Source organism: Bufo gargarizans, chromosome 1, assembly GCF_014858855.1.
Source record: "Bufo gargarizans isolate SCDJY-AF-19 chromosome 1, ASM1485885v1, whole genome shotgun sequence".
NCBI classification, from domain to species: domain Eukaryota; kingdom Metazoa; phylum Chordata; class Amphibia; order Anura; family Bufonidae; genus Bufo; species Bufo gargarizans.
This window is the reverse complement of record NC_058080.1, coordinates 265,143,848-265,169,295: the sequence shown is the minus strand read 5'-3', so window position 1 is coordinate 265,169,295 and position 25,448 is coordinate 265,143,848. Positions and strand designations below refer to the sequence as shown.

General features: G+C 42.9%; 1 protein-coding gene across 1 annotated transcript in view; it reads right to left on the bottom strand.

The window, feature by feature from the left end:
- LOC122926305 (cubilin-like) overlaps window positions 1-25,448 on the bottom strand; it is a 142,631-nt gene that overhangs the window by 61,303 nt on the left and 55,880 nt on the right. The window contains exons 2-6 of the mRNA XM_044277679.1: window positions 10,342-10,463; window positions 9,892-9,985; window positions 8,130-8,270; window positions 7,770-7,861; window positions 5,549-5,684 (exon numbers count right to left, since the gene is read on the bottom strand). Of these exons, the coding sequence (XP_044133614.1) occupies window positions 5,549-5,684; window positions 7,770-7,861; window positions 8,130-8,270; window positions 9,892-9,985; window positions 10,342-10,463 (585 nt within the window). The remainder of the gene's footprint in view (window positions 1-5,548; window positions 5,685-7,769; window positions 7,862-8,129; window positions 8,271-9,891; window positions 9,986-10,341; window positions 10,464-25,448) is intronic.

Below are 25,448 nucleotides of genomic sequence, written 5' to 3'. Positions count from 1 at the left end.
CCATTCGGCAGAGGGATGACTTCTGGCTCTCCACCTTGTTGGACCCTCGCTACCGATCCAAACTGGGGGCCATTTTTACACCCGCTGAGAGGGAGGACAAACTGAACTACTATAGAGACATCCTATGTAGTCAGTTATCTGCAATATCGTCCATCCTCTTGCAGGTCTTACCGGGGGGGGGGGGGGGGGGGGGCCTTTGCGCTTACGTTCCTCTGCCATGGCTGCTGTAGGGTGGGGGTAGTAGCAGTTCCAGCTCCATCAACAGCAACATGAGTTTCGAGTCACTGATGAGCAGCTTTCTTCACCCGCCTAGTGAAGAAACTACTCATCTGCAGCAGCAGCTAGGATCTAAACCACCCCACATTGAATATACGCTGGACTACTGGGCAGCTAAACTGGATTTTTGGCCGCAACTGGCCGAGTTTGCCCTGGAAAATCTGTCCTGCCCAGCCAGTAGTGTGGCATCAGAGCGGGTGTTTAGTCTGGTGGGGGCTCTAGTTACCCCAATAAGAACTCGCCTTTCCACCCAAAATGTGGAGAGACTGACCTTTGTCAAGATGAATCAGGTGTGGATCAGCCAGGATTTCCACCCACCAATGTCTGATGCGTCAGACTAGATCATCCATGGTGCCACACCAACACTTTGACAAAAGAGACCAGTTTCTTCTGGCTACCTGCCTCAGCTACTATTCTGATGCTGCCACCTGCCAGATGCCACACATCTGATGCCAAGTGCTCCTTCTTCACCCACCATTTTCAGCTGGTACTGGTATTGCCATCCACCTCCCCACTCTGTCACGGGGTCACTCTGTGGTCTCCTGATGCTGCTGCCATCTCCACACTATGTCATCTTGCCACTCTGTGGTCTCCTGATGCTGCTGCCACCTCCACACTATGTCACCTTGCCACTCTGTGGCATCCTGATGCTGCTGCTGCCACCTCCACACAGTCATTGTGCCACCCTGTCGTCTCCTCATGCTGCTGCTGCCACCTCCACACTCTGTCATTGTGCCACTCTGTGGCCTCCTAATGATGCTGCTGCCACCTCCACACTCTGTCATTGTGCCACCCTGTGGCCTCCTCCTGATGCTGCCACTCTGTGGCCTTCTGATGCTGCCGCAACCTCCACACTGTCATTGTGCCTCCTCCTGATGCTTCTCCTGCCTCCACCTCCATACTGTCAGTTTGCCACTACGTGGTCTCCTGATGATGCTGCTGCTGCCACTTCCACACTGTCATTGGGCCACTCTGTGGTCTCCTCATGCTGCTTCCACCTCACCACTATGTCAAAGGGCCACTATGTGGACTTCTCATGCTGTTTCCACCATCCCCACTTCATGACTGGGCCGCTATTTTGCCTTTTGGCCTGGCTGACATCATCATTTATTTGACCCTTTTCGGATCTGTCAGAAGGTAGGGAAAATGAGTCGCACAACGGATCCTGTCTATGTAACAGCTGTAAGGCCTACATGGTTCCTATTTTGCATCAGAATTGGCTTATGATTTGTTAGCCAAAAGCAGGAGTGGGTTCAAAACACAGAAGACATGCAACTATTCCATTCCATGTGTCATCTGTTTTGGATCCACTCCTGTTTTTTTGGGGGGCTTTAGCAATACTGATGGATTACTGACCAAATGCTGACCGAGTAAAGGCAGAGGCTCCACAGACAGGATCAGTTTTTTGGGGATTATTGTTCTGACAGATCATAGGAAGGGCAAAATAATCAGTGATGTCAAAACAAACTTACTGCTGACACCTTCTCCACTCTTTCGGGGTGGGGGGGGGGGGGCTCTACTTGTATAAGCGTTTAATAGAACAGGTCTGTAGATATCTATGTGGAATCAGCTGGCGACGGTTTAAAAGGAGTGCTCTTCTTCTTGACGCCAACATCGACCTGTAAGGCTGAGTTCATACTTATTTGGTCAGTTTTGGCCCCATAACTGCCCAAATAAGTGAAGTGTGCAGTGATTCTAAGAGCGACGCCTGTCATCTGCATGTCATACTGACTCACAGTATTGTTTCACTACCACAGCAGACTCCATAAGCGTGTTACTGCAAGGCATAGTGTTCTACACCACTATAAAGGCTCTCTGCAGCCAGGAAATAGCTGTTTTTTAACGCAATTTGCCACAAATAAATTCAGATCGAACCAAATGTTTTAAAAAAATTAGTCAAAACCAGCTGAATCGATTTTTTTTTTAAATGCGGTCATCTCTAGTTTTAATATATGCAAATGAGACTCTAGGAGCAACAGGGGTGGTACCTTTACTCCTAGAGGCTCAGCTCTCTCTGTAACTGTCACACCCTCTCCATGTTAATTGACAGGACCAGGCAGTGAAAATGTCATCACACCTGGCCCTGTCAATCAAATCAAAGTGGAGAGGGCACGGCAATTGCAGAAAAAGTGGAGCCTCCGGGTGTAATGTCAATGCCCATTGCTCCTAGAGGCTCATTTGCACATGTTAAAACATAATTTTTCTCAGCAACGTGAGCACATATGAACATGGGACCAACGCAAGTGCACATGCAACAGGTCATCCAGTTTCATATGTACAAATCTGTTGACAGCCCTTTAGAGCACAGAAAATCGTGTCCTCATATCAAAGCAGTTCTATAGTGTAGAGGTAAGCCTGCTGCTTTCTATTCAGAAGGTATGAGGGTTAGTTCCCAGCAGAATCTCTAAATTAATTTATTTAGCAAAAGTTATGGCAGAAAAATTTAACACTTTCCAGATTTGCTTTTATGGTCAAGAAGTTAAAGATACATTTTTCTGGCAAGTTAAAGGGGTTTTCCGGGTTCAGAGCTGAACCCGGACATACCCTTATTTTCACCCCGGCAGCCCCCCTGAGCCTAGCATCGGAGCATCTTTTGCTAAATCGCGCAGGGCATGGGCTCTTTTGTTTTCAATAACACACTGCCGGGCGGTAACTTCCGCCCGGCAGTGTGTTCGGTGACGTCACCGTCACCGACATTTTACTGGCTAGGGCAGAGCTAAATCCCGCCCATCAGTGACGGTGACGTCACCGGGGTTCCTGTCAGCCCCATGGAGAGCCCCGGTACGTCACCGGAACTCCTAAAAATGCCTTTGCCCTGTGCAATTTAGCGCAGGGCAAAGGAGAGCATCGGAGCATGAACTGGAAAACCCCTTTAATGTTACTGAAAATAATGGAACAAAAAGCATTACAATAAATACATTTTTTGTAACATACATAGAAACATTGAATGTGTCGGCAGATAAGAACCATTTGGCCCATCTAGTCTTCCCAATATACTGAATACTATGGATAGCCCCTGGCCCTATCTTATATGAAGGATGGCCTTATGCCTATCTCATGCATGCTTAAACTCATTCACTGTATTTGCAGCTACCACTTCTGCAGGAAGGCTATTCCATGCATCCACTACTCTCTCAGTAAAGTAATACTCCCTGATATTACTTTTAAACCTTTGTCCCTCTAATTTAAAACGATGTCCTCTTTTAGCAGTTTTTCTTCTTTAAAATATTCTCTCCTCTTTTACCTTGTTGATTCCCTTTATGTATTTAAAAGTTTCTATCATATCCCCTCTGTCTCGTCTTTCTTTCAAGCTATACATGTTAAGGTCCTTAAATATTTCCTGGTAAGTTTTATCCTGCAATCCATGTACTAGTTTAGTAGCTCTTCTCTGAACTCTCTCCAAAGTATCAATATCCTTCTGGAGATATGGTCTCCAGTACTGAGCACAATACTCCAAATGAGGTCTCACTAGTGCTCTGTAGAGCGGCATGAGCACCTCCCTCTTTCTACTGGTAATGCCTCTCCTTATACACCCAAGCATTCTGCTAGCATTTCCTGCTGCTCTATGACATTGCCTGCCTACCTTTAAGTCTTCTGAAATAATTACCCCTAAATCCCTTTCCTCAGATACTGAGGTTAAGACTGTATCACTGATTTTATATTCTGCTCTTGGGTTTTTACGCCCCAGGTGCATTATCTTGCACTTACCAACATAAAATTTTAGTTGTGATGGGTTTCAGCCCGCACTACCTGTATGCAGGTGCTCATTGCTATGGCGAAATACAGATACAAACGTAAAAACACAAATGCAATCGCACTCTGCAAACCAGCACTCTGCCCTGCCTTTAAGCTGGATGTTAAATGAGGCATTGGTGTACATTTTGGCCAAAGCGTAATAAGCCACTCACCGCGTCAAGGTCGCCTCATGAGTGGTCCCTAACACTAGTTCCTACCTGTTGTTGGCCACGGCAGCCACACAAAATCCAGGGAGGCGACCTTGACGCGGTGAGTGGCTTATTACGCTTTGGCCAAAATGTACACCAATGCCTCATTTAACATCCAGCTTAAAGGCAGGGCAGAGTGCTGGTTTGCAGAGTGCGATTGCATTTGTGTTTTTACATAAAATTTTAGTTGCCAGATTTTTGACCATTCCTCTAGTTTTCCTAAATCCTTTTCCATTTGGTGTGTCCCTCCAGGAACATCAACCCTGTTACAAATCTTTGTGTCATCAGCAAAAAGACACTCCTTACCATCGAGGCCTTCTGCAATTTCGCTGATAAAGATTTTAAACAATATGGGTCCCAGAACAGATCCCTGAGGTACCCCACTGGTAACAAGACCATGGTCTGAATATACTCCATTGACTACAACCCTCTGTTGTCTGTCCCTCAGCCACTGCCTAATCCATTCAACAATGTGAACACATTATGTGTGGTGAAAGCTAAACAGCATACATAAAAATGGGGCAAGTTTTTCCCCCTTCATTAACCGATCATAAAAGTTGATAGAAATTAAAATCTTACTTATGTGTATGGCAAAATGGCCTGTCACAAAAAAAAAAGTTTGGGCTGTTATGGCTATTAATGTGAGAAGGACTGATGGGTGGGGTCCACAATGTTTGCCTGTATGGGGCCCTGAAATTCCTAATAGCAGCTATCAGTATTAAAATCTTAGAAAACCCTTTTAATGCCAAGTGGATACTGACAAGAGTATAATATCTGCCATTACAATACTATTTCTATTGATATTACTGATTACACAGTAAATGTTCTCTCCGTGTTTGTGTGGGCTTCCTCCCGCGCTTCCAAAAACATATTGATAGGGAACTTAGATTGTGAGGCCCATTGCGGACAGCCAGATCATACTGTCTGTAAAGCGCTAAGGAATATGGTACCGCTCAGGGGCGTAGCTATTGGGGCTGCAGAGGTAGCAGTCGCTACCGGGCCCAGGAGCCTGAGGGTGCCCAAAGACCCTTGTGGTGCATAAGAAGACACCAGTATTATAGAAAGTCCATGCTGGTCAAGTTACACCTTTGGCTCAAGGGAAGGGGGTTAAATCAAGAATTTGGCATGGGGGCTGGGGTGCCGTTTCAATTTTAGCCTCGGGCAGCACGAAGGCTTTTCGCTTCCTCCCCCTGGCCACAAAGCACTGAGGGAAGGGGGCCCCAAGCTGAACTCTTGCACCAGAGCCCATGAGCCATTAGCTACCCCCTGGTAGCGCTATATAAGTGCACAAAATAAATAAATGTTTTGATGCAATAGAAGGAACAAACCCAGTTTCTGAGATCCTTTTCCATCACCATCGTAAATTTCAACCACTTCATTACAACCAGCTGGTCCTGGAACTTCTAAGTCAAATCTTATAAAGGACAGTTTTACTCTGTAGCCAGCATCAACTGAGATTTTCCACTGCAGAATTAGAAACAAATATCAACATACTGTTAGTACCACACACAATAAAGATCTCTAAACATACTTTGTGGGCCAGCACTTCAGAGGGTCAGTCCAAATGTCTTTTAATCTAAAGTTTACATGGTACATTTTATTGCATATTTAGTGTGGAATTTATCTGCCACAAAATATAGTATAATGCAAGTGAATGGGGATGAATGGGTTTCTGAACACACTGCAAGTTTTTACAGGTGCCCCCATCTGTCACACATTTCTTCTGGATTTGACCCCTTGATTTTAACTGTTATATTACAAGGTGTGATATCCATGGCAAAATGTAAAGTAAAATCTGTGTGTACATCTATTAATACTGTGCAGGACTATTTGCATATAGATTGTTTAAAGATAGGGGCTAATTAACACAAGACGGCTTATCACTATATTGTACTATGTACTATGTACTATAGTTCTAGATGATGCTAAACTAATCTTTTTTCAGAGACATTACAACTCAGCTGCTGAGACACTGCTTTATTACTCACTGACACTGCTCTGCTACACTGCAGGATCTGGTGTTCAGCGTACCATAGGTCGCACGGGCAGAAGATTGCATCGGGCAGCACGGTGGCTCAGTGGTTTGCACTGGTGCCTTGTAGCACTGGGGTCCTGGATTTGAATCCGACCAAGGACAATATCTGCATGGAGTTTGTATGTTCTCTCCGTGTTTGCGTGGGTTTCCTCTGGGTACTCTGGTTTCCTCCCACACTCCAAAGACATACTAATAGGGGCCTTAGATTGTGAGCCCCATTGGGGAGAGAGGGCTAATATAACTATATTCCGCAGCCCTAATGTCTGTAAAGCGCTGTGGAATATAGTAGCACTATATAAGTGAGTATAATAAATAAATTGTATGTCTGCATGTTAGACTGGTTACAGAGTCATTTCAGCTCCAGACTCTACATTAGGAAGTGATTAACCATACTGCATTTAACCTATATTTCAGTGCAATCTGCAGGCAGCATGTTATAGAGTATGAGGAGCTGAGCAGACTGATATATAGTTTTATGTTAAAAGATCCAGTAAAACTTGTAATTTATATATTTATATCTCTGCTCTTTCTGAGCTCAAGACAACCTATTTGGCTATTACCAGTACATAACACTATTCTCTTTGTAAATGTGTATACAGAGATAGCTGTCAATAACTGAGAAGATGGCTCCTATGTGCAACTGAACTCAGAAAAGCAGAGATTAAGGCTAGTTTCAAACTCGGCATATTTCCTTGGTTGTGTCTGGATCTCCTCTGGTCCCCACTATAGTTTAATTGGGCTGGACAGGAACACTGTGGCTTCTGGCAATGCCAGATCCAGAGAGACCCAGCAGGCTGTTCCCTACCGAAACAGTCTGCCGACTCTCACAATGCTAGTGTGAAACTAGCCTTGAATTATACATTTTGCTAAACCTTTACCCACAAAACTATATATCAATCTGCTCAGCTCCTCCTGCTCTATAACATAGTACCTGCAGATTTAATTTCATGGTAACAGGTGAACTTTAATCCATTTGCACATAATCTTTAAAGATCAGAAAACCCCTTTAACAGCAGTGAATGACCCTTTATAAACCCAACCTAAGACAACTTGTCACTATATTATCACTATATTGTACTATGTACTATAGTTCTAGACTGCCTTATCCCTAAGACAGTGCTATAACTTTTACTACTATACATGACATCAGTTTGAGAAAGACGCCCACGGGCAGTATCAGCCTTTTACTATAATTATGTGTGTCTACATGAATTACTATGAGATAATTATGTGTTATATTGGATTTTCACCTTCCACTTTAGTAAGCAATTGACCCAATACAATTGTTCATCACATGTTTCATCTTAAGTGATAATTACATTAATAGAGAGCCATCGATGCCAGAATGGCAAGCCTTCAGTCATTTGACAGTAATTGTAGCCATATTTTCATAGAATACAATTTAACTGATAAACAAAACCACAACTGGTCTCAATTCCCAGTCCAAACGAGTCAAAACAGTGCTATGTTTCAAGGAAATCTTTCAACACCCTCCGATAGAGTGGAGTAATTACCTGGTACATGTCATGATTCTTGCTGTTATACGTGCTTGGGGACTGAAACTCTCCTGTGTTGCCTTCTAAATATCCTCCACCTCCCATAATATCTGAAACAATAGATTTTAAAAAACATATCATGAAACGTACCTACATTTTTCTCTCAAGTCAACTAGGATTATAATTTACCTTAAAAGGGTTTTCTGAGATTCTAATACTGATGACCAGTATATATATTTATATATATATATCTACACAGTATATAGCTCCGCTTGCATTATCATTGGGTGATCAAAACAATAGAAATGTTTTGTGGAGTCAAATTTTAGCTGGAAAATGTACTCAAGCACAAAATTAAAAATAAGTTGCTGTACTCACCCGCTATTTTTTGGGGATCTACAGCTTCATATTTGGCATGAAATCCTTTGTTGTTGGTTTCACTATTAGTGGTAAATGTCAGGAAAATTCTATTCCCGCCTGAAACCAGTGGCTTAGGAACTGTGTGTCCACAGAAAGTACCTGATTATAGATGAGTAAAAAGGTCAGTATAGCAGTACAAGTATATTAATAAATACAGTGCCGTACATAGAGAAGTAAGGGCCCCATAGCAAGGATCAAACCGGGCCCCCCAAATAGGACAGAAGGGTTTCTGCCTAAACCCCTTTCAATGACCCTTGGTCCATTTTTCCCACTGCCTCGTTTGATAAAAGTTGTTCCTAGTGGGTAGAGTCCTGACCAAGTTTTCACCTCCGGTAGAAGAGAAGATGTTCCCAACTAAGACTGGGCCCCCTCTTGCCCTGGGCCCCATAGCAGTCGCATGGTCTGCCGCTACGGTAGTTACGCCCCTGAATAAATATATAAGTTCTGGTTCTTTATGAGAAATGTATTGATACAAAAAAAAATAAAAAATACAGTAGGGCTGTGACTACTGATAAAAGAACTGCTTCTACACTGGTTCTGAACATCACAGGAGCCTCCTATGCATCTGTAAGTGTGATTTCCCCCTCCTTATATGTTCTGTGAGTACTGGCAGAAGGATGATGCCCCCTGCTTCTGAGTAAAATGCATCTAGCTGTACAGCTGAAACAAGTAATAATATTGCTGAAAAAACATTAGTGATGCCCAAAAAAACCTGCTTCGCCACATTTATGATAGTACAAAGAACCACAGCCATTATGCAAATTGTTTTGAAACCTCAGGCAAGCTTTAAGGATCGGGTGAAGATCATGTCTCCCTGGGACATAAACTTCACTTAATACAAATGAAGTATACAGATGTAGTGGAGTTAACACACATGCTTTATGAGACGTGTTATCGAAACTTAACGCATTAAGCAAACACCTTCAATTGCTTTTCAATGGCCTTTGTTTCAAGATAACGCGATGAGTTAAGAAATTTGAGTTAAAGGGGTTCTGCACTTTGTTTTAACTGATGATCTATCCTCTGGATAGATCATCACTGATCAGTGTGGTCCGACACCCGGGACCCCCGCCGATCAGCTGTTTGAGACGGCAGCGGTCCTCCAGCAGCGCCGCGGCCTTCTCACTGTTTACCGCCGGCCCACTGACGTCACGACTAGTATCAACTAGCATGGGCGGGGCTAAGCTCTGTTCACTTGAATGGAGCTTAGCCGCACCCACGCTAGTTGATACTAGTCGTGATGTCAGTGGGCCAGCGGTAAACAGTGAGAAGGCCGCAGCGCTGCTGGAGCGCCTCTGCCTTCTCAAACCGCTGATCGGGGGTCCCGGGTGTCGGAGGATAGATCATCAGTTATCCAGAGGATAGATCATCAGTGCAGAACTCCTTTAAGAGTTTGTGTGTTAACCCTGCTACATGCCCCCTGTCAATATTTTGGGTCAAGTGAATATTATGTCCCTCTGAACATATAAAGAAGTTAGGGACACAATCTTCATTTGTTCAATCAGGGAGACAGCATCTTTTCTTGATCCAAATTTAACATGTAATTGTGTAAAGGTAAGCAGGAGATTTGGAGCTCTGTTTCAGAAAAATGGAGCTCCGTCTACTATACAGATAAACAGAAATAAAACTGTCACACAATTTTGTGCTTTTTATATTTTAAATCCTAAACACTTCATGTGCCACAGAAGACAATTTTAGAATAACTGTTCAGTCTACATACCCAAGACCCCAATATTATCTTCAATAGTGACACGATCTTCACTACATAATGTACTGGCTTCCACATGGAACTCCTCAAACCAGAAATGGATAACCTGTAATGTATAAATCAAATTTATTTATTTATTGATGTGTGCTAATTATGGCACAATATATGTATGGCAGGCATGAGTTGGCCAAAGGAGTTACACTAAATGCATCTTGTCATGTGTGCCAAATGTGGTGAAATTTGTCCAATTTTTATCATCTCATAAAATGAGGCATCCTATGACAGCATTACTAAATCTGTCCCTCTATAAAACACTTATAGATATGTCTAAACCTTGCTTGGAAAAAACTGTAGTCTGGAAATCTAAATATACATGGTAAGAACTGTGGGACATAACATTTAAGTACAAATTACAAGAACTTGGGGTCAGTGGTGCACTACTTTCAGGCTGGCACCACTTACTTTATCTTCAGGAACTGTGATCTCCCATGCACACGATTTACTGTTCTCATAGTTTGATGGATAATTTAGACTGGAAACACTTCCTGAAGATCCAGATAAATGATATATGGAACTGCAGCCTGCTGAAAAAATATATATATATAGAAAATATTAGTATTCATACAGGCACACTTTGTTACCTGACCTGTTACACTAATATAATATTATCATAAACGGGGAACCTATCTGAATAAAGCCATCATATGGGCTTTTGCTAATGCTGAAAATGAGATACCAAGTCTGAGATAGAATGTTCTCCATATGTACAGTATTATTTCCGCTGCAAGCTCAAAAATATACAGATAAATTAATTGGCTTTCTATGAAAATAGGCCCAAATGGGATATTCTATGGCTTTCAAAAGAAGCATGGGATTTGGGGCACGGTTACAGGAAAAATCGTGCTCAGTCTCTCTAAAAGGTTATATTATGAAATTAATCAGCACACAATGTTGGATTTTTTATTTTATTTTTTAAAGTAGACAAACTAATAGATGCACTTCAAATATAATATTACACTTCTGAAATCATAAATATACAAAATAATACACAGTATATAGATGCCTATCCCCAGCATGAGCATAGGTTATATTATGTCTATAGTCTCTGCACCACTAACTTGAACAGGCACTGGGTGCTACTCCATTCACACTGTGTCTGTTTTAGGTCCAGCATTCTGGACCTTCGCTGCCTGTATTCAATTTTTTTTTAATTAAACCTAACCTTATTCTGAAGCCCTGCAAGAGTTAACCCTCCTTTAGTTATGTGTGCAGCTGCTAGGCTGTTTCTAATGTGTTATTCAGCTTTTTCTATGTATGACGTGCTGTTTGTCTCATTTTCTGCCTAGCCAACAGGGTTCACTAGTCTGCTAGTTCCTGATAAGGTGTGCTGCATCTGATTGTCTGCCAAATGTATTGACTTCTGCCTGATTCCTGGCCTCTGACCGTCCTCTGCCTGACCCAATCTGTACTTGTTTACCATTTTAAAACTTTGCTGCTTGCCCTGACTTTAGATCTGTTTCTTGGATTTGCACATATTCTGACTGCTCTGACCTCGGCCTGTTACTGATGTATGCCTGTCTCTTTGGTGATACACACTGGTGTTTCTTGACCCCCATGGATCAGCAGTCAACCACACAAAGATTACTCCAAAAGGTAGGGGCCTGGTGCTTTCCCTGCAGCAAATACCAAATCCCTGCAAGGGTAAACGGATCAAAACCAGGGAGCCGTCAGAATACTACCCTTCGTTTTAGCCCACAGCCAAATCCAGCACAGTGTTTACACAACCACTGGTCTTTAATTGCTGTAGTGATAGTATATGCGCTTATATTTCCTCTATTCGTTTGGCACCAAAAAAATGTATTTTCTCATTTGGTCAATGCAATTTGGAAATTTTCTGATGTAAATACTTCACTTGTCTTCACACACATTAGATTTTGTGGCAGAAAATGATGTGACGGAAAATCAGTTCCACTTTTTAATGGGGCATCAAACGCATGGATTTCTGCAAACCCCATTCAGGTGAATGAAACGGATTTTCAGTTGGGAATTTTCTGCCACACAATCTGCCGCCTGTGAAGGAACCTGAGGCCTCTTTCACACAGGCGAGAATTCCGCACAGGTGCAATGTGCGTGACATGAACGCATTGCACCCTGCACTGAATCCTGACCCATTCATTTCAATTGGGCTGTGTACATAAGCGTTGTTTTTCACACAGCACTTGTGCATTGCGTGAAAATCGCAGCATGCTCTATATTCTGTGTTTTTCACACAACGCAGGCTCCATAGAAATGAATGGGGCTGCGTGAAAATCGCATTGCATTCACAAGCAAGTGCAGATGTGGTGTGATTTTCACGCATGGTTGCTAGGAGATGATGTGCGCAAAGAGCTTCTATTTTTCCATTTATAGTAGGTATAATACCACTTTAATTTAAAATGATTCCCATTTCCCAGCTCTATTGTTTGTATGTGAAATGTTGTGCAGCCATTTTTTTTTTAATCATCTGCTAGGAGATAATGTTAGTAAATAGGGATGAGCAACGCCAGACCCCATTAAAGTCACTTTATTGTATTATTTTCCCTTCTAACATGGTTATAAGGGAAAATAATAGCACTCTTGATACAGAATGCTTACTAAAATGTTCATTGACGGGTTAAAAAATAGAAAAAAATAAACTCACCTCATCCACTTGATCGGGCAGCCGATATGGTCTTCTTTCTTCTTCCTGCAGGACCTGCAAAAGGACCTTCGATGACGTCATCACGCTCACCACATGGTGAGCGTGGTGACGTCAGCGCAGGTCCTACTGAATAAAGATAGAAGGATCTTCTATCTTCATTCAGCAGGAGGTCCTTTTATAAATAATACAATCAACAGAACACCTAACCCAAACCCGAACTTCAGTGAAGAAGTCGGGATTCGGGTCTGGGTACCACATTCAGTTTTTTATCACACGTGTGCAAAACACATTGCACTCGCACGGAAAAAACTGAACAACGGAACGCAATCACAGACAAAACTGACTGAAATTGCGTGCCTACTCGCGCGGGTTTGCCGCAATGCACCTGCAACGCATCCGGACAAAAACCATGACGCCCGTGTGCAAGGGGCCTTAGGGCTCCTTCACACTTGCGGCAGGATGGATCCGGCAGGCTGGTCTCCCTGTCGGATCCGTCCTTCCGCTGTTTCGCCAAACCGCCGCTCCGTCCCCATTGACTATAATGGGGACGGGGGCTGAGCTCCGGCGCAGCACGGCGGTGCACGGCGAAAGCCGCCAGGACAAAAAAGTCCTGCATGTCCGACTTTTTAGTCCGGCGACTTTCGCCGTGCACCGCTGTGCTGCGCTGGAGCTCATCCCCCGTCCCCATTATAGTCAATGGGGACGGAGCGGCGGTCCGGTGATATGGCGAAACAGTGGAAGGACGGATCCGACAGGGAGACCAGCCTGCCGGATCCGTCCTGCCACAAGTGTGAAGGAGCCCTTAAGGTGTCCTTCACACGTGGCAGATTATATTACAGAAAGTTCTACAACTGAAAACCAGTTTTAGGCCTCCTGCACACGAGCGTGTGTGCCCTGTGGGGCAGCTGCAGTGGATCGCGGTCCCATTCACTTTAATGGGTCCGTGATCCGCCCGTTCCGCAAAAAGATAGGACATGTTCTGTCTTTTTGCGGAACGGAAGTAAGGGACGAAACCCCACGGAAGCACTCCGTAGTGCTCCCGTAGGGTTCCATTCCGTGCTTCCGTTCTGCACTATTCCGCATCTCCGGATTTGAGGACCCATTGAAGTGAATGGGTCCGCATCCATGTTGCGGGATGCACACGGAACGGTGCCCGTGTATTGCGGATCCGCAAATGCGGTCCGCAATATGGCAACAGGAAGCACGCGTTCGTGTGCAGGAGGCCTTATTCATTTGCAAGAGTTTGTTTTGGTGGTGAGCACATGGATTTCTGCAAGCCCCCAGCCAGATGGATGGAATTCATTTTCAGATGGAGAAATCTGCCGCCAGTGAAGGTACCCATATAGTTTTGTTGCAGCTTTTTCATTTGGGAACCATACCTTTGTTTTTATAGTACTGTATGTATTGACTTGACCTGACTGATAATGATATTGTGTGCTAACCTTCACAATTCAGAGTAATGATCACTTCTAAACCCTGTTATTATTGTGTCCGTATCTTTTTATCAGAACAGCACTGTACAAGGAGAACGCAGAACCAATGTAGATAAATTTCAGATAAGAGAACAGCTGAAATATTTGAAATGAAAATATAGCATCATAAAGTTTTTTTTTTCAAAGATAGGCATTATCTATTAACCTTTGAAATTATGGACATTAACCACAACAGATCATTGGCGGATAATGTATCAGTTTTCCTAGAAGAAAATGCTGGAACCTTGGTTCATGACAGATACGTGGTGTTGCTTTTTCATTTTCATTCAAGTCAAAGGTCAAGAACCATCCAAATAACTTTTATCACTCCTTTTAAAGGTATGGCCACATGTTCAGGTTTCCTGATGCGGTTTAGATGCCAAAGCCAGGAATGAATTAAAAAAAGGAGAAGTCGTATCTGTCCTTGTACGGATCTTTCCTTTTATGATCTAGTCCTGATTTTGGCTTCCAGAACTGCATCAGTAAACCTAACCATGTGGCCGTACCCTAAGGGTCTGATTCTTCTATGGAAACAGTGCCACCCTTGTGGTCATAGGCTTTTACTAATATTACAGATCTGCCACATTGGCATGAATGAGAATGAACTAGATTGAAGCAATCAGTAGAACATATTGACATAGTTACTTATAAGATCAAGAAGAATTTAAAACAGGAATTCATTCTGGATTCGTTTTCGGAAACCAATACATCAATTCTCACAGTATCATCATCAGATCAAGCAGCACAACCACGCTGGCGAATTTGCTCTGAGGCTTCAATTCAATAATTCACATGTATTCATCAATTTGCCATAGATACGGTTTTGCCATTGCTTAACACTGTCATTAGTTTTAGTGTCATTATATTACTTGTTGGACTATTGCTGCAAACTTGTACTTCAATAGATATGTAGTAACAAGCCATGCTCATGTCACGTCCAGGTAATGCCTCTTTTGATAGCTACAGATAATAATATCACTTTAAAAATGGTGCCAGTATGCAATGCATTTTTGTGAATCTTTTTCCCCCATTTTTCATGTGACACATTACTAAATCTGCCTATTCTACTTTATTAATCATTTTTATCTGCATTAGAATTAGATTCTGATGTTACACTTTTAAAATATAAAGTATTCCCATTCAAACAGACAGTGACCTAACCTTTTCTGCCAGAACTGGTGGGCTGAGTACAGATTTGACCTCTATTTCTTGGTGGCTGCTTCCTGAACAGAGTATTTAATTTCCATCAGTCATTCTTAATGAAGTCCCCATTGGTGCTGCTCTGTACGTAATTATTCTCACCTACCTTACATTTTATTCAGGTCACTGGTAAAGGAGAGATCATATTAATGCGTTATGACTCAGATAGTACTATTTTAGATGCTGGAGGCTGAAGTGTCACCTGCTTCTATACCATGTATTGTGGAGTGATGCGAATAGTTGTCTCTGGACTGAAAAAGAACAAAGTACAGAAAGCATAGAAAAGGTGTAGAATGTAGTGGAAAATTGTATATATATTTTTTTGGTATAAAGACCTTTCTTAAAATTATGAATGTAAAGTAAGCATCAAGTTTGGAGCCACTTCACAGGTGATACTAGAGAACTGCACTACTGTAGCTTAAATGAACTAAAATAGAGTTTGTACTGGATCTACCTGATAGATTTTATCAAATATTTATGGGTTTGGAATATTTATTTGATCACTTGCATATTTTGAGCAATTCTCACACTATCATTATATTGGGGAATTATCCTTTATAAAGCACCAGTATATTATAACATGCTGTACACTGCATGGTAAAGGAGTGCAAATGCCTAAAAAATCATATATTACACATAAGGCAAAGCTTACAATAAACAGGGTTAGAGAAGAAATGTACTGTGTACAGTAAGTGAGGGGATGCAATATACTTTGCAGCATATTATAGATCAGAAGGGAATAATCAGATTGATATACAATAACTCAGAAAATGCTAAAATCAACTTGCGATGGTCTTTCAAAGGTCACCACAAGTTGAATTCAGTCCTATGATGTTATCATCCCAGCAGCAGCGGTGCATGCTGATTGGGTAGAATATGCTGCTAATTAATAAAGGGTCTGAAATTATGAATACTTAAGTCAATGCAATATTTTATTTTTTCCTTTTCAATAAATTAGCAAAGATTTTGAATATTCTTTTTTCACTTTGTCATTATGGGTGCAGAATGATGAGGAAAACTCGAATTTGTTTTTATTTCAGCTTAAGGCCACAACATGTTGTGAAAAAAGATAAAGGGTCTAAAGAGTTTATGAATGCATTGTATATCATTGTGGAGAGGGGCGCATCTAGAGGCTCATGGGCCCTAGTGCAAGAGTTCAGCTTGGGCCCCCCTTCCCTTAGTGCATTGTGGCCAGGGAAGCACATAGCCTTCGTGATGGCTAAGGCAAAAATTTAAACTGCACCCCCCATGTCGTGGCACAAGGGTCTTTGGGCCCCCCTCAGGCTCCTGGGCCCGGTAGCGACTGCTGTCTCTGCATCCCCTATAGCTACGCCCCTGGTTGTGGAACAGGGGAGTCAGTGGCTATCATATACTGTAGGTTCTCATCCCAAAGACCCACTGGGTGAAATTTCATAGGAAGCTAATTTACCTCTTAGCATATTTTTTGGAGTGTGGGGGGAAACCATAGTACATGAAAGAAACTCACATAAACTCCATTCAGATGTTGCCCTTGGTTGTATTTGAATTGAAGACCCCAGGTAGGGTGTGGACAACACAGCACCTGGCCCGGTGAGAGCACTCCTGAACGAGATCCTCCCTACTACATCCATGTCTCAACCACCAAGGATGACGAGGGCAAGAGATCCATCAAAGCCCAGGGGAAACTAAGTTTTTTCTTTGATAAAGCGCGTGCACAAGATGGCGGAGGTAGCGCTCCCTCCTTACCAGTGAGACACGCTGCGCACGCACCCGACACAGAGCAAGGAGAGCAAGGAGAAGGTACAGTCCCTCACCTACGATCCCCACCTCTGGCAGCGAATGCTTTGAGAAGCAATGGCGTCTCTCCAGCTCCCTCGTTCCATAACAGCCCTGGGGGAAGCCTCAGATCTGAGGAACATGTGCACAAGCTGTGTGCTGGAGCTACACAGCTCCCCATGCAAGAACCACATAATGCTCCTACCAGCTCTCCCCTCCCTCCCATCTGTACTCAGGGATATAACAGCCTCACTTTGCAGGATTTCCCTACCTCAGATGTGCCAGTCTCAGTGTCCCTCTTGAAGGATATGCTGTTAGCACTCAGCAGATCGATGCAAGATAACATCGCCTTGCTCATTAACCCTCTGCAGACCTCTATATCAGATTTAGAGGGTAGAATGTCACATGCTGAAACAAAAGTGGGCGAATTCGCGTCTTCACATAGCAAAGTTATTGATGCCCTTAATGACGTCACAGATGAAATTGAGATAATAAAACAGAAGCTTGTTGACCTTGAAGACAGGTCACGCCAAAACAACATTAAAATCTGAGGAATTCCTGAGGAAATCCAGCCGCAAGAACTGCGATCCTACTTACAGGGACTGAGGCAAGCTTTGATCCCTTCAATTTCTGAACGTGACCTCCTTATCGACAGAATACACAGAGTGGCACGCCCCAAGCACCTGTCTCCTACCATTCCTTGGGACGTTCTAGCTCCATTTTTTTTCAGATAAAAGAAGCATTATTTCAAGCTAGCAGGAACAGAAATACCCTTCCTTCCCCCTACGAGGAGATCAATCTATTTGCTGACCTATCTGCAGCCACCTTGCAGCAAAGAAGAATACTGGCTCCCAAAACTGCAGCCCTGCAAGATCATGCCATGTCTTACAGATGGGGCTTTTCCACGAAAATTGTAATCCAACATGGAGGTGCCCTACAATCCATCTCTACTCTTGAAGAAGGGAAACTTCTGCTGTAACAATGAAACATTCCAATCTCAGAAACTTTCCAGAACCCGATATCAGCACCAACCCATCTACGCCAAGAGTGGCAAGTAGTCTCCTCCAAGCGGAAGCCCATAAACCATAATCCCGACTAGCTGTATAAGATGGAGGTCTAAGTTGGAATGTTACACCCGGTTCCCAACTGAGTTTTCTGGATCCTCCCATACACAAGTGTCAGCCTATAATATGCTGACAGCGTATTTATGTTTTATAAATGTTTTTGTTTTGTTTAAAGTTTTCATAGTTGCACATTCACCTAGGTACAGTAGATATATACTTGAAATGCCTAAACATACAGAAACTAGCCCCCATAGAATGTTATCCCCCAGGAGAACAATGCCTATACAGTAACCTATTATACACACATTCCTGGAAGAGATGACCAGGCTCCTCTTGGCCCATCGCCACTAAAGCGGGGTAGCTTTCTGGGCACTCTGAGCGTTCTACACTTATCTACCAATGGTGCTTAAATTTGCATCGCTAAATGTTAAAGGGCTAAACAGTCCTCACAAAAGAGCAACCATGTGGAGAGAGATTGTGGGCCTCCAGTGTGACGTTTTCAGTGTTCAAGAATCCCATCTGTAGCCGAATTCATCATCGATCCTTCCCGGTCATATACCAATCTCATTTCCATAAAAAACAAAGAGGAGTTATCTTGGGAATCAGGGATACTGTAGCATTCCAACTCTCCAAATGATTGCAGACCCGAATAGCAGATACATTATTGTAGTGGGATCTTTGAATAATGTTATATATACCTTAGTAGCACTATATGCCCCAAATAGACATCAACCCACATAGCTAAATAACCATTACAAGTTCAGACAGAATAGTGGTGGCACTACAAATCCCAGAATTCCTGTATCTGGATCCGAGAAGCAGCAACAAGTGGTGCTCAGCCATGTAGGTGAAGATGCAGATATCCAGTGAATAAAGATAAATGGCGGCACTCACCTTACGTTGCAAAATGTCCTTTTTATTTCAGCAGAGGGGAGGGATACAAAACAGGATACAATCGCAGGTTACATGGCGATGGCCGTTTCGCGTTGTCCACGCTTCATCTGGCCACGTTTGACTGACTCTCAAGGAGCGACTGCATTTTTATACGCCCAGTAGTACCACAGGTGCTGACTAAGTGCACTAATTTTGGTGTCTGCATCATGAAGTGGGCGTAACTGCACCCTGTTGTGTCAGCCAAACAGAAACATAGTAACACATATAATTAAAAGCAATAATCAGAGCTGTCATATTTATGGATATCACAGAAAAATCATATTTTAGAATGTCACAAAAAAACACTCATGTCCAGTTTCTCATTTAAACCTAAGGGGCCAGTGGCTGCGGAGCGTATGATCCAGCGTCCTTCTCTTTTAAATACACTGCTCAAAAAAATAAAGGGAACACTTAAACAACACAATGTAACTCCAAGTCAATCACACTTCTGTGAAATCAAACTGTCCACTTAGGAAGCAACACTGAGTGACAATCAATTTCACATGCTGTTGTGCAAATGGGATAGACAACAGGTGGAAATTATAGGCAATTAGCAAGACACCCCCAATAAAGGAGTGGTTCTGCAGGTGGTGACCACAGACCACTTCTCAGTTCCTACGCTTCCTGGCTGATGTTTTGGTCACTTTTGAATGCTGGCGGTGCTTTCACTCTAGTGGTAGCATGAGACGGAGTCTAGAACCCACACAAGTGGCTCAGGTAGTGCAGCTTATCCAGGATGGCACATCAATGCGAGCTGTGGCAAGAAGGTTTGCTGTGTCTGTCAGCGTAGTGTCCAGAGCATGGAGGCGCTACCAGGAGACAGGCCAGTACATCAGGAGACGTGGAGGAGGCCGTAGGAGGGCAACAACCCAGCATCAGGACCGCTACCTCCGTCTTTGTGCAAGGAGGAACAGGAGGAGCACTGCCAGAGCCCTGCAAAATGACCTCCAGCAGGCCACAAATGTGCATGTGTCTGCTCAAACGGTCAGAAACAGACTCCATGAGGGTGATATGAGGGCCGACGTCCACAGGTGGGGGTTGTGCTTACAGCCCAACACCGTGCAGGACGTTTGGCATTTGCCAGAGAACACCAAGATTGGCAAATTCGCCACTGGCGCCCTGTGCTCTTCACAGATGAAAGCAGGTTCACACTGAGCACAGTGGAGACGCCGTGGAGAACGTTCTGCTGCCTGCAACATCCTTCAGCATGACCGGTTTGGCATTGGGTCAGTAATGGTGTGGGGTGGCATTTCTTTGGAGGGCCGCACAGCCCTCCATGTGCTCACCAGAGGTAGCCTGACTGCCATTAGGTACCGAGATGAGATCCTCAGACCCCTTGTGAGACCATATGTTGGTGCGGTTGGCCCTGGGTTCCTCCTAATGCAAGACAATGCTAGACCTCATGTGGCTGGAGTGTGCCAGCAGTTCCTGCAAGACGAAGGCATTGATGCTATGGACTGGCCCGCCCGTTCCCCAGACCTGAAGCCAATTGAGCACATCTGGGACATCATGTCTCGCTCTATCCACCAACGTCACGTTGCACCACAGACTGTCCAGGAGTTGGCAGATGCTTTAGTCCAGGTCTGGGAGGAGATCCCTCAGGAGACCGTCCACCACTTCATCAGGAGCATGCACAGGCGTTGTAGGGAGGTCATACAGGCACGTGGAGGCCACACACACTACTGAGCCTCATTTTGACTTGTTTTAAGGACATTACATCAAAGTTGGATCAGCCTGTAGTGTGTTTTTCCACTTTACTTTTGAGTGTGACTCCAAATCCAGACCTCCATGGGTTGAAAAATTAAATTTAAAATTTTTGTGTGATTTTGTTGTCAGCACATTCAACTATTTAAAGAACAAAGTATTTCAGAAGAATATTTAATTATTCAGATCTAGGATGTGTTATTTTTGTGTTCCCTTAATTTTTTTGAGCAGTGTAGATTGTGTCCCCTGTCGCCCCCTCTGAAAGCGAGAAGTACGGTTTTAAGTCCAGCAAACCTGAGGACAGATACATCACCATTATGTGCAGATCTAATATGATCAATTATCTGGGGGACCCCTTTACCCCTCTCAATTGAATGAATATGTTCTCGGATACGTTCAAATAAACTGCGCACTGTTTTACCAATGTAGAGCATACCACATCTGCACAGTAAAATGTAAACTACAAATTTTATTTTGCAAGTGATCAAAGTATTTACTCTATGAAAAATGCCTGCAAAATTCACTGTGGACCACTGAGGGTTAAAGCGACACATAGAACAATTACCGCAGCGTTTGTTGCCCTTCGGTTGCCATGGGTCCAGCCAAGTCTTATTTCTCAAATCTTGAAAGTGGCTGCGGACCAATTTGTCACGTAACGTATGGCAACGTCTAAAGGCGACAAGGGGGCGGGAATCCTTAAGATAGGAACTTGTATCGTTGGCAATGATACTCCAGTTGTCTTTAATAACCTTTTTAATAACATCAGCCATCGGGCTATGTTGATGATTCCTGAATGGAATCTGATTTATAAAAATTATCACGTCCTAATAGAGTGGCCTTGGTCAAAGCCTCGTCCAGGAGCCTGGGGGGAAGTAACCCCTTGCTCTCAAGCGAGATCCTAACTCCCCTGTCTGGCAATTGTAACTGTCAGTTTTGTTGATGCGTGCCAAACGTCTGAATTGGCCGTAAGGAACGGCACTCTTTACTGATTCAGGATGTTAGCTCTGATAGTATAGAAGGGAGTTAGTCGCTGTCGGCTTTCTATAGCCCTCAGTCACAAGCAATACATCCAAAAAATTCAAGGCGATCGCCTCCATAGTTATAGGTGAAATGCATATTCATATCATTAACATGATTTAGATATTGCACAAAATCTTTAAACATAGCTTCAGTACCAGTCCAAATTATGAGAATGTCATCGATAAATCGTAAAAATGTTTGTATACATGCTACATATGGTTTGGAGTTGGAGACCGAATAGATAAATTTATCTTCTAAGTGTGTAAGGTATAAATTTGTGAAGGTACCGACGCATTGTCTGAACCACGCATTCCCAAACAAGAAGGCATTATTGCTCAGTATCAGTCTTAGGCCATCTACAATGAAATCTCTGAAGACCACGCTTTTGTCTGTATTTAAGAGAATTTATGATATGGCCTGGATACCCTTTTCTTGGGGGATGCGCTTATACAGACTCTCTACATCCAGGGACACCAGGGACTCCTCCCGCCACTGGTTCAAACTTTCCAGGAAAAGTGGAAACAGTCAGGCAAGGGCAAATATTATGGGGATTTTAACGGGGTAGTGGATCCTCTATTAGATTCCACCTCCTCTAATAGAGGATCCACTACCCCGTTAAAATCCCCATAATATTTGCCCTTGCCTGACGGATTCCAAATGGAATCTCTAAACTCACCGCTAAATCAGAAAGAAGTCCTAGCAGCTGTTGTATCCTTTCCCCCACACAAGGCTCCAGCGACATATGGGATTCGAGGGAGCGTGCTTTAAGGCCATTTCAGCGCTTTACTCAACCCCCTCTGCCAGAGTACTAGCTAACTCTACACTATCAGACCCCCTCCTCATAACAAATTGAACTAGACAGGGGTGCCCCCCATCCTTCTTTATATTTGTGCTATCAATAGAGCCACTAGCTCAAGCTATCAGAACTCCTCCGGACATATCAGGAGTGACCATAGGCACAACACATATCACATTTCTCTGTACGCGGATGACATAATTTTATCCTGCATTCACCCCAAAAAATCTCTGAAAGTGGCTATGGAACTTAACAATTTTGGAGAACTCTCCTTTTATAAGCTTAATGAAACCAAATCCTGCCTCTTAATGTCCCCTCAGATGAGGAGCATTATCTCAAAGTAAATTTTTCTCTAGATTGGCAGACCCAGCAAATAGACTACCTGGGCCTAAAACTTACCAGGTCCATGAAAAACCTGTATAAGCATAACTATATACCATTTCTGGATACACTAAAATCTGACCTGGCATCCATGGCCTTGAAAGAAATCTGGCTGGGAAGAATAGCTGCCTTTAAAACGATGGTATTACCGAAACTATTGTACATTTTTAAGATTCTCCCGATCGTAGTTCCCAAATCCTTCTTTAACAAAGCAACCCAAATGGTTAACACCTACATATGGGCAGGAAGGAGGCCAAGGGTGTCCGCCTCCCTATTATATAAACTGAAAGCCTATGGTGGTAAAGGCCTACCTAACATGCACGATTACTTCTTGGCAACTCAGGTACAACAGATGCAGGATTGGTGGCCGGGAGACCTTAGTAAACAATGGGTACATATAGAAGTGTCTGCTGTCCCCCAGTTATCTTTGAGGTCTCTACTAATGGCATCTCTCCTTCCTTCTTTCTCCTACAACCAATTTCCTTACCTGGTGACCGCAACAATTAAACACTGGAAAGAATTTCATGCTACTACAGGATGTGATCCCATATCTATTCTAGAACTCCTGCCCCTTGATGATACTCATCTTCTTGTTCCTAGCTTGGATTTGAGCACCTGAGTGAACCTGGGCATAACAAGAATGGCCCAGATAGTTTCCAGACCTAATCTGCACCCTTTTCAACACCTATGTGACAAATAAAAAATTCAGCCTAAAGAGATATACAACTATTTGAGGATAAGACATCACATTTCTGTCAATCTTAATTGCTCCATACTAGAGCTATGGTCAATCCCCAGAGCAAAGAAATTATCTCTCAAGCCTATATATGCCAAGCTAGGTAACAAAGAGACCTTCACTAAATCCACACCCTTTATCTCTTGGGAGACAGAATTGAATAAATCCTCCAATGCATAATGGACAACAGCCTTACGCCTATCCACCAGATTTCTTACATGCACTACACATTATGAATCAATAATTAAGACCACACTACGGTGGTATTACACCCCAGACAGATTATTATCATATGTTCCCTGGAACCTCAAACCAATGTTGGAGGGGATGTGGCAGCAATGGTACTTTATTGCATATATTATGGTCTTGACCCAAACTTGAAAAACTTTGGAAGGAAGTTTTTGAGGTAGCTTCTGAGTTAGAGGACTGCTCATTGTCCCCATCTCCTTCCTTAGCCTTACTATGCCTAGACCTAGGTGACATATGTGTGGAAGCAGAGGAATACTAGCCCACTTATTTTTAGATACAAAGATAGCGATCACCTCAAATTGGAAGAGTGATTCTATTCCCCCATTGTCCGACATAACACACAGACTTAACTCCACATATACATATGAGAAAACACTCTCGTTCTTATGTAAGCAACACAAAGGATCTTTTACTATATGGGATCACTGGTCTAAATCTAAATACTGCTTTTCTGTAAATTCAATTTTATTGAAATTTTTCATAGAATAAGAATAACAAATTGTATGAATACAAAGGGTACAACCAGAGTTCTGCACTCCATTGAATTACAGCATGTCACACATGTATATCTGAGATTATACAACTTCAATTCAAAGCATCAACATGGTCTGTGTGAAATCATAATCATAAGATATCAGATCTTTATAAAATCTTAGTACTATTTTCTAGTTATGTCTGTACAAGCCAAAAAAAATCTTTGTGAAGGTCCATATGTGTAACTAAGATTCAGTAAGCCCATATGAAGGGACCTATAAGTAAAGGCATTCAAATTCAACTGTGAATTATTTTAATTAGAGCAACTGTTGAAAATCTATATATCCTGTAAATGCAGGAATGAGTCTTTTATTGAATGCGTCAATATTCTTCCTGAAGATTTAGAAGGTAAGGTATTGAATGCAATTTATTCAAACGTATGAAAGGATAACTTCCCTTCAGAAAAACTTTTCTGTGTAATCAATACAGTCTCAAATATGTCAAATATTTGATGAGTGGAGGTATTGTAAAGAAATCTGGTTGAAAGTTAGGTAGGGAGAAGGGGGGAGAGGAAGGAAAAGGGGGGGAGGGAAGGCGGAGGAAGAAAGGGGTGGAGTGAAGAAAAATAAATGAAAACAGAAAACAAACAAAACATAGTCACATATTTAAGTAGTGAATTGAAACCTAATTGTGGACGAACCCTTCAATCTAGGTATTTATTAATTTTATCCGTTATAATATACTTGTTCCATTTGGACCAGATCCTTAGGTACCTTTCGTATTTTCCAAGTGAAGTCCACTTAATTTTTTCAAAGGTGTTCGCATTATTAATCTCATTTAACCAATCTTTGATTGCTGGAATAGCGCCCCATATCAGTGCCAGCCATAGTGCCCCATATCAGTGTCAGCCATAGTGCCCCATATCAGTGTCAGCCATAGTGCTCCTATATTAGTGTCACCCATAGTGCCCCCATATCAGTGCCAGCTCTAGTTCCCCCATATCAGTGTCAGCTATAGTGCCCTATATCAGTGCCACCCATAGTGCCCCATATCAGTGCCAGCCATAGTGCACCATACGCCTAGAGTAGTTCAAATCTTATTGGTC